The sequence below is a fragment of the Pongo abelii genome, chromosome 6, assembly GCF_028885655.2.
Source record: "Pongo abelii isolate AG06213 chromosome 6, NHGRI_mPonAbe1-v2.0_pri, whole genome shotgun sequence".
Lineage (NCBI taxonomy): Eukaryota > Metazoa > Chordata > Mammalia > Primates > Hominidae > Pongo > Pongo abelii.
In genome coordinates this window covers 26,959,615-26,969,908 of record NC_071991.2, presented here as the reverse complement: position 1 = coordinate 26,969,908, position 10,294 = coordinate 26,959,615, and the positions used below count along the sequence as shown (strand labels likewise).

Genomic DNA, 10,294 nt, shown 5'->3' with positions numbered 1-10,294 from the left:
GTTAAGAGAGTACAGCTTCCAGGATGTACGGTGATGGCACCCATTGGGACTCCGCCCCTCTGCGCGTCTAGAGCTGTTCTCCCATGCGGCGGCATCCTGGCTATTCCCAAATCTCGCCTGCCTGCGGGGAGCCAGCGTGGCCCGGGCAGCTGATCTCAGCCTGTGATGGTGACATCATCCCTACCTGAGGAAGCCTCTTCCAGCCTGCTCAAGGTTGCCGTAGTTAGGTTTACCCTCCCTTCCTTCCCTCACCCCGTCCTTTCCCTCATCCCTGCCCCTTCCTCTGTCCCACGCGGCTTTCAGACATGCATAGTGCAGACCCTCCGTAAAGGTGGAGCTAATGGCCCGCGGGCCTAGCAGTTGTCAGGCCTTTTGGGAGCCCATGATGGGAGCTCCCTGGTAAGTGAAACCGTCAATTAACTGCCTAAAATGACAATACCCCATCTCTGGTATCTTTGCACTTGCCTCTTCAAAGCCACCTTTTCCTTTCTCTCTCTCTGGACTGTCACAGATCCTCCTCTGTACCCCAGGAACACCCCATTGGATTTCCAGGCTGGCTGCTTGGCCTACACACCTGGGTCAGGCCTCTCGCAGGGATGCGCCTGCCACTGTACTAAAGAGGAGAAAATGTCACAGGGGAAGGCCTGACTCCTTCATACAATCAGAATACTCAACTGCACAGAGAAGGGACCCCTTTAAGCCAGTTTGGGAGCCACATCCACCGCTCTGTGACTCCCACACAGGCTGGTTCCCAGGAATCAGGTGTCTTAGTGTTAACACGGGCCAAAAGGACAAAACAGGACCCTAGGTCCTTCCCAAAACATTAGGAAAGTTTGTGTTCTGAGGTAATGTACAATGTCTTTTTGCCCTGAATAGGGCTCCCTTAAAAACTCTTTTAATAATCATTTTTAAATAACTCTCTGGAACCACTTTTAGTAATTTGCTCAAGGAACATGACAGTAATTATCTTAATTCATGTTTTTCTTTTAGTTTTTCAGATTAACTAAGTAATTCATACTGTACATTTCTGAAATTGAAGTACACACAGCTTCAATTCTGTGCAGGGAGGATGCAACAGGAGAGAATATCCTGGGCACATCTTTCTGGAGAATCACTTTTACTACAAGATTTGTAAGAAACAAATTTATTTCCAAGGTAAGAAATTAAAACTCTAAAACAAGGCTAGAAAGTCATCTGCCTTTAATAACCCTTAGTCATCTGTGCCTGATACGTGAGACTTGGCTCCAAGATAAATCTCTCAAGGATAACCTATTTTCCATCATTATAATTAGTAAAAATTAGCAATTTTAGAAAGTCAATTGGAAGCCCTGTCCTGCCAGTTTCTTAAATCACAATATGGCCTTTGTACGATTTTACTTGGATTTTCTTTTTGGAATTTGTTGACTGCTTGGATATAAAATGTGGGGTTTTGACCAATTTTTGCAAGTTTTCAGCTATTGTTACTTTTGCACCCCATTTAATTTTTCTGTCCCTTCACTCTTTCTGGGACACAATCTGCCCACAGATTGGTAAGACTGTTCATTTTCTTCAAACTTTTTTTACTCTTTTTTTCAGATTGAATAATTTCTGTTGTTCTTTTTCTAATCTATGAATCAACCTAAAAGTACTATTTAAAATTTCATTATCTTTCTATTTGGTTCTTTTTAATAATGTGCATTTCTCTGCTGAGATTCCACATGTATTCATTCATTATGAGAATTTTTTTTCTTCACCCCATGAGTATAGTTTTAATAGCTGCTCTCAAATACTTGACTGCTGATAACAACATCTTGGACATTTTGGGTATAGCTTCTAATGCCTATGTTTTATCTTGTGTATGGATAACATTTTTGTGTTTCTTCTCATGTCTCTTAAATTTTAAGATTGTATTTTAAAAACTATAAATAATACTTACAGAGACTCTGGATCCTGTTGTATTCCTTTGAAGAGTGTTGTTAATTTTTGAAGAGGGAGTTAATTTGGCTGGATTCAAATTCACATACCTGTCTCCCTTTCAGTGGGCACAGCTAAAATTATCATGCACTTCTTATCCCCACATATATCATATGTATGATATACAGATGTGTGTTTCTATATAACAATATATGACATTGTATCCAGATTTTACCATTATTTGTAAGAGTAGTGTTCAACAAGCTACTCCACTATTACTGAAAGCCAAAACCTCAATTTTATATTCTTTTTGGATTTTACATAAATGACATTATATAGTATGTATACTTTTACATATACTTTCTTTTGTACATCATATTTGTAATATTCATCAATCCTGCTGTAGATATGTAAGCACTGAGATTACAGGCATGAGCCAACATGCTCAGCCTAAAATATTTTAGGAGGTTAAGGTGGGAGGATCACTTGTGGCTGGGAATTTTAGACCACCCTGGGCAATAGAGTGAGACCCTCTCTCTACAAAAAAATTAAAAATTAGCCAGGCACGGTGGCATGTGCCTGTTATTCCAGCTACACAGAAGGCTGAGGCAGAAAGATCAGTTGAGCCCATGAGTTCAAGGCTGTAGGAAACGATAATTGCACTCCTGCACTCCTGTCTGGGTAACAGAGCAAGACTCTGTCTCTTAAAAAATAATATAATTGTATACATTATGTTAAAATACACATAAAATTAACTATTTTAACCATTTTAAAGGTTTCAGTTGAGATGAATTAAGTACACTCATTATTTTGCTACCATCATTTCCATATATAAAAAGCATATTCCATTTTTTGAAACTGAAACTGTACCCATTAAACAACAACTCCTTGTTCTCCCTGTAGCACCTGGGAAACAGTCTCCTACTTTGTGTTTCTATGAATTTAACTACTCTTAAGTACCACACATGAGAAGAATCATATAGTAAAGAAATCATGAGGAAGAATGATAAAAAATGTATCACATGCTTATTAATTTTCAATAAAAACACCAACAGAGATCAGCAGTACCTGTTGATTATAAATAAACATATAAATGAGAAAAAGGAATTGGCAGTGTGCATTATATTTATGACAATGGGGCCTCAAGTACCATAGCAGTCAGTCCTCTGCCCCAGTCACAGGGCTGGTCAGTGGTGGAGCTGGGAGCCCAGTGTAGCAATCTGACACCCAGATCCCATGCCTAGCCCAAATGTCACTGAGCCCTAAGGCACTTCGCTGCTGCTGCTCCAGGCAGTCAGATGAATCTCCTAAGATTCATCATGGCATGTTCTCCATGGCCTTGAGGAGTTGCTGGCCTACTGGGATAAGCGATCCAGCTGGCAGGACAGGTTGTAGCTACAAGTCACAGAGGCAGATGTGAGGCCTCTATGTAGGAGCCACACCCTAGTCTCCTTCCCAGTGCCTGCCCAGCTGGAGTGCTGGGTCCCAGGGGTCATCATGCAGCAGGGCCTGACACTGACCAGGGAGCCATGGCCACAGGCTCTTGGCAGCTGGCCCAAAATAAATATTCTCCGTAACCTCTGCCGATCTGCTGGACCCTCACCTCTCAGTCTCACTGAGCCACTCCATTAACTGAAAGCCGACCCAAAATTGCTCCACAGGCTGAAGGTGGTAATTGTCTACAGACAGCTGAAGCAGCTGCATCTCCTGGAGGACTTTGATCTCCTGCAGCTAAAGGGAGGGACAAGTGGAAGATGTGGATGGAGGGTCCAGGAGACAGGCGGTTATGAGATTTCAGGGGACAGGCCTTGAATGGACACCCAAAAGTGAGTAGTCATCCCCATCACCACCCGACGGCACAGGGTGTTGCCTCCATCCTGGGCACATTTTCCAGTTATTTGGTGATGGCAGACCCTGCCAGAAAGGATTATATGGATGGGAGTGAGCCTGGGATGGGCAGGGCTGGAACCAGAATCCTGAGGCTTGGGAGAAGAGAATCCAGGATTACACCCTCAGATCTCAGCACTTGGCAAACTTCATCTCATGAGCGCCTCACAGCTGCCTCTGTGAGCTGAGGAGTCAGGCCCCTCTTCCCTATGAATGTTGAAGATGCCACATCAGCCACCAGTCCCTGTTCCCTGAGTGGTGAAGCTGCACAGCTGCCTGCTTGCAAAGCCCAGTGAGGTTTTGCCTGAGCTGGACTCAGACTCTCCCTCAGATGGTGCCAATGGAAGGATAGTAAACTTAGGCCTCTCCAAGGGCAGGCAGCTTGTATGTGGCTGAGCACTTTTTTTTTTTTTTTTTTGGGATGGAGCCTCCTCTGTCGCCCATGCTGGAGTGCAGTGGCATGATCTTGGCTCACTGCAAACTCCGCCTCCCAGGTTCAAGCAATTCTCTGTCTCAGCCTCCCTAGTAGCTGGGATTACAGGTGCCCACCACCACGCCCAGCTAAATTTTTGTATTTTTAGTAGGGATGGGGTTTTGCCATCTTGGCCAGGCTGGTCTTGAACTCCTGACCTTGTGATCCACCCGCCTCAGCCTCCCAAAGTGCTGGGATTACAGGTGTGAGCCACCGTGCCTGGCCTGGCTGAGCACTTTTTTTAGTGGGAGCCCTCAGTTTTTATGTCTGTCATCAAAGAGAGTTGGGGTGGGAGGTCCCTGAGCCTCAGCTCCCATTGTCTCCTTTGAACCCCAGAACCTGATGCAGACCCAAGTCCTGCTTTGTGCACATCCCCTGAGCCTGGTGGCCCTGGCGGTAATGCAGTATGAAGAGTGTGGGGAAGGGACCTAGTCAGGGTCCAAGGGGCCTTTCTGATGAACATTGGCTGACTTCTAGGGAAATGTAACACCCAGAAAGAAAAGGAAGGTGAGCAGCTGGGGCAACATTGAGAGAGAGTGGGGAGGTGAAAGTCAGCAACACCCTGTGCTATCGGGTGGTGATGGGGATGAGTATCCACTTTTGGGTGTCCATTCAAGGCCTGTCCCTGAAATCTCATAAGCCCGTCTCCTGGACTCTCCTATCCACATCTTTTACTTGAAAAAGCCAAAGACATGCAGCTTCCTTTCCCCAACTCTCTCCCCTCTTCCTAGCTGGCCTCCAAAAACATGAAGCATTCCCTTGTTAACTCTGTGGTGAGATTTTAACAAGTCACAACATTATGTGGTCCCTAGCACCACCATTTCCCAAATCCACTCAGCCCAGCTCTTCGAGGCCTTTACTCTGATTTCTCTTATAGAGGCATTTCAGGGACTGTTGCCACGGGAGGGAAGGGCTGAGGGAGAAAGGCCCCTTGCTCTTTTGATGTGGAGGCCTCCGGCTGGGAGGGAGGAGCTCTTCCCTCTGACTCCCTGGAGCTCCTCCCCACCACAGGGACCCTGCCTTTTTGCTGCTTTAGCCTCATCTGGGCTCTCTGTGGTTTCTTCTCTAGGGTGGCCAACTTGGGTGTCTTCACCTGCAAGGGTCAAGGACAAGGTCAGTGATATTATGCTCCCTTCACCCAGTTATGCCCAGTTACACTGACCTGGTACCCTGGATAACTGGTGTGAGTAAGCTGGTCCAGTGCTCCTGCCACCTCTAGTAAGTTCTGATTCTAGATTCATTCCCTGCTGTAACACTCACTGTGTGTGGAACCTTGAGCATGCAGCCAGGCCTCCCTGAGACTGTTTCTCAACTTGAAAGTGTGATGGGAACCACACCTACCTCACTGGGCCTCCTGAGGACTCAGTTATATGTAGCCGTCACCATTGTTATCATCATCATCTGTCTCAGGAAGAGCCAGGCACAAGCACTCTCAAATTTCTTTTCTCCTTTGAAGCTCATCATTACCGTGTGAGGCTCATCATCCCTACATTTTTTAGATAAGAAAACAGAGGCCCAAAGAGGGCAGTGACTTGTCTGGGGCCCTACAGAAGAGGCCAGCTCCTCCCCGCACCTGGAGGCCCTGACCTAGCTGACTTTACCCCACAGCCCAGCACTATCCCTGACTAGGGTCCCATCTTGGTTCTCTATGCTTGTTTAGGTCCTCAGGCAGGCTCAGCTTTGGTGGGAAAGAGACACGGTGTCTTGGGAGGCCTGGGCCAGTGGCACCTCTAACCAATCTGCTAGGCCCTCACCTCTCAGTCTCACTGAGACACTCCATTAATTGGAAGCAGACCCAAAATTGCTTCACAGACCAAAGGTGATAATTGTCTGCAACCAGCTGGAGCAGCTGCATCTCCTGGAGGACTTTGATCTCCTGAAGCTAAAGGGAAAGAAAGGATGCTGAGACAGAGCCTGCAGCATACACGTAACTATAATTCAGAATGTAATATATACACACACGTAAATATAATCAGAAAGTGATATAATCTTACATGCAAGGTTAAATACAAATGTCTCTCAGGCAGGGCCAGGCCCCCAGCACAGGGAGGACTCGCCTGAAAATGCTGCAGGCAAAAACCTGTAGCTCTTGCCTCATTCAGCCCAGTGTCTGATTACATCTTCTGTCACTTAGGATTGAAACGGGTGGGGCCTGGAGCCCTAGCCAATCAGTGGCGCTAGCGTGAAACTGTCCAATCAGGTGCGCAGCTACAGAGGAAGAGGCGGCCTCTTCAATATGGCGGGGCCTTTGTCTCCTAGCTTCCGGGCTCTGATCCCAGTTCGCGTCTCCACTGTTCCATCTCCTCCGTTCCTGGAGTTCCTCGGTGACTCTACCATAGCTTCTGTTATCCTGTGACCTGCAGGTACTGGGAGATCCATAGGGAGGACGGCGGAACATCCGGAGACTGGGAAATGGTGAGTGCGTGGAGTCGGTGTCCCGAGAATGGGGAAGAGGGTGTTTGAATCCGGCCGGAACCGGCTGCGGTGGTATCTGGGCCTTCTCGCGGTCGGGTCTGGAGTCTGCATTCCCGAGTCCCCGCGGTCAGAGCTCAATCCTCATTTCCCTCCATCGCAGATTAGGGGCTGAGCCAGCAGCCAAAACCCTACGTCTTGTTTTGTCCATAAACTCGAATTTCTCCCCAGCTTAGAGCCCTTTCTGGGCAGCTCTGTGCTGCGGTCTCGAGTCTCCCTCCTCCAGATTGTGTGGGGATGATGGGAGTGTCATAAGACGGGAATCCTCATTTAGGGTCTGGAGTGCCTCTGTGGAAGAAGCAGTGGGCCGTGGGGTCCCTAGTCCCTCCTTTCTCCTTTTAAAAATAAAATTGTGGCCGTCTTTAAAATTTATTTATTTTTGAGACAGTGTCTCACTCTGTTGCCTAAAGTGAGTGAAGGCTAAAGTGCATTTCTGCTCACTGCAGCCTCCACCTCTTGGGCTCAGATGATCCTCTCACCACAGCCCCCCAAGTAGCCAGGACTAGAGGGGTGGGCCACCACGCCTGTTTTGTTTTGTTTGTTTGCTTTTGTAGAGACGGGCTTTTGCCATGTTGCTCAGGCTGGTCTCCAACTCCGTGAGCTCAGGTCTCAGGTGATCCACCTGCCTCGGGCCTCCTAAAGTGCCGGGATTACATGCATGAGCCACCACCCTAGCCTAAATTGAGGCAACTTTAGGATATAATTTGGATGTGTTTTCCAGCCCAAATCTCCTATTTAAATGTAATCCCCCATGTTGGAGGTGGGGCCTGGTGGGAGGATTATGGGCGCAGATTTCTCATGAATAGTTTAGCACCATTCCTCTTGGTATTGTCCTCTCAATAGTGAGTTCCCTGAAGTTCATCATTTAAAAGTGTACAGCACCCCACCTTGCCTCCTTTTCAAGCTCTTGCTTCACCTTCATCCGTAATTTTAAGCTTTCTGGGTGGGGCCTCCCCAGAGGCAGACGCTGGTGTTATGCTTTCTATACAGGCTGTGGAACCATGAGCCAATTAATCCTCTTATAAATTACCCAGTCTGAGGTATTTATAGTAATGCCGGAAGCGATTAATACAAATAGTTTATTTGCACAAACAGCAATTTATGAATCAGAGAACACCCAGCTATGATTTGTTGTTTGGGGGCTCAAAGGAGGGTCTTGGAACAAAAGGCTTTTTTTTTTTTTTAAGAGGTATGAGGAAGCAAACCAGATTCAATATTTGTTTGGTTACAGTTACGTATTGCATTTGCAGCCCTCCGGTGGAAATGTCCTGGTTATGTAATTAGAGCTTTTTATTGGCAGCTTGTGGTTGGTTAAGCCTAAGTTGTTTTTTTGTTGTTGTTTTTTCTCAAAGTTAGTAATTTACCAGAAATTCCTTGGACGTAGTTAGGTTTCCTTAGGCAGAATCCCAGGGCACCATGGCCACTTCAGCCTAATTGCTAGCTATTTAATTATTTTAATGCTCCACAGGGTCGTTGGTTTTCTCTGCATTTTTCAAATGTTTGGCAAGCAGGGTCTCAAATCTAAAACTGTTCTCCCAGCCTAACTTTTCTAGGGACTGTAGAAAATTCTAAATTTCCAATTTCTTTCCCACATTCCCAAATGCCAGCTATCCCTCTCCAAATCACATTATGAACTATCAGTTGTTTATTTAATTTTAAAACGGATGTGGCATTTTGTTTATTTTTGTTTAACAGAGTTGTGGGTGGCTCTTTTTAATATATTAGTCTGTGCGTATTTCACAGGACAGAAAAGCAAAGAGTAGTCACCTGACACTGCGCATGTCCTCTCATCTTCTCTAGGCACGCGCACCTTCCCAGAATGTCTTTCGAACCTTTGCAGGGTGATGTGTCCTCAGCCACTCTCCTGTATTTTCCTGGTCCAGGTATTACAACTTACTGGAGATGATCCAAGATACCCACAAGGACCATGTCTCTTGGAGTGTCTAGCAAACATCAGCCCCTGGGTCATCTCCTTTCAGAGAAGAGCCTGAGGTATTGGGTGGAGCCTCTCAGGGGAGCAGCTGGATGCCCTCGTGCGGAGAGCAGTTTCCTGATATACCCTTCGTCTAAAAAGCTAACTGCTTTAACATTAAGATTTTTTTCCCCTCAATCCTAGTTTTCATTTCTTGCAGACACATTGGTGGTCAACCAATCAGGTGCTGGTATTGAGGGGAAAAGGCACAAATGCATCTTGCCCTCTGGTTTCTCTCAGGCTTGTGAAGGAGAATAACTGTCCCAAAGTACAGGAAAGACCCACCCTAGTGAGGGAGTGTATAAATTTGCAAAGCAAAATACACATCCGCCACACAGGGGGCAAGTGCAGTGTCTTTTGGGAGAGTGAAGATCAAGTACTTTAGTGAGCAGAATGGGGGTGGGACAATCTCTCAAGTGATTGACACGTGAGTCTAATACATCTGTGTTCCAGTCAGCACTGCTTCACCCCGTGTTTGTCATCTTCAATATATATGTTCACTTATTTCAACTTCAGTTTTTCATTAATTGTATAATGGATTTTATCATTAGAGCTTGAAAGATTTAAAAAAAAATGTTTTCTAAGAGAAAAGAGGTAGATTTTAGAAAAAAATAGTTTATATTCCATTGGTTGAAAATTTTCATTTATCTTTTATATTTCACACAGTGAGTATAGTAAGATTCTGAGGTCTGTTCTATTTAGCATGATTTCAAACAGAATCCCACGGCTTAGCTTTGGGAATGCTACCTGGGAAAAGACAGAGGAAATGTCTCTCTCATGATGCCTACAGAAAAATAAATACATTTCTACAAGAAAGTGTGGTAGATTAACACGTAAATTACAAAACATTCATGAAAACATCAGTTTCTCTCTTGTGCAGGGTGGAGAATTTGTGACAGTGGCCAACTCATTTTTAAAAAAAATTTCTACTTCATAGGAAGTATTTATGTGTACACAATAAAAAGATCTTTCCCACCATACATACATATCTTTGCTCAGGTAATATATATAACCTAAAGCAATATGATTGTCTAGTATAATTGTAGCCCGTGAATCAGTAGCTTTTTTTTGAGCTGCAATGGATGTAACAGTTTTATCAGTAATTTTTTCTAAGCTTATAAAAATATTTTTAATCATGGGTTCATGGGAGGTGACACCTCACCAAGGCAAAAATATTTTTTCCAATAAAATGAATGAAGCTGTTTTTTGAAAGCCAGGCACATAATTAGCAGATTTTTTTCAAATAGAATCTTAATCTAAAACAGATTGGTGGCCTTGCCTGTGGAAAAGTTAGAGAGAATTCGTCCAGTGCTGAGTTTTTTCAGAGCTATGTATAGAGAGAGCAGTGACCAGATATTTTAAAAGACATTACCCTTCAATTTAGTGGCACAGGTACTGGCCAAGAAAATCTAATATGGTTCATTCCAACAAATTTGGAGTAAATCTTCTTCATAAAAATAGAAAATCAAATTTTATTTTTATATTATTAAAGCTAATTTTAGGAAAGCATTATAAACAGATGTATTCAATCTCAATCAGCTTTGACCATACAAGATTTCTATAAACCTTTTATAACCCCTTAAAATTTGATTTTTCTC

At 44.7% G+C, this 10,294-nt stretch overlaps 1 protein-coding gene across 6 annotated transcripts in view; it reads left to right on the top strand.

Annotated features, from left to right (window-relative positions):
- LOC100436015 (zinc finger protein 736) overlaps window positions 1–10,294 on the top strand; it is a 308,914-nt gene that overhangs the window by 259,725 nt on the left and 38,895 nt on the right. For 2 of the 6 annotated variants that reach the window (XM_024241336.2, XM_054560530.1), the window contains exon 1: window positions 6,546–6,667. The exons of 2 other annotated variants lie outside the window; for them this stretch is intronic. Coding sequence is in view for 2 of the 4 variants with exons in the window: in XM_009242762.4 (XP_009241037.3) it covers window positions 6,665–6,667 (3 nt within the window). In the remaining 2 variants the exon portion in view is untranslated. Of the gene's footprint in view, window positions 1–6,329; window positions 6,668–10,294 lie in introns of those variants that run through there. 2 more of the 6 variants (XM_009242762.4, XM_024241335.2) reach the window with 2 other exon arrangements.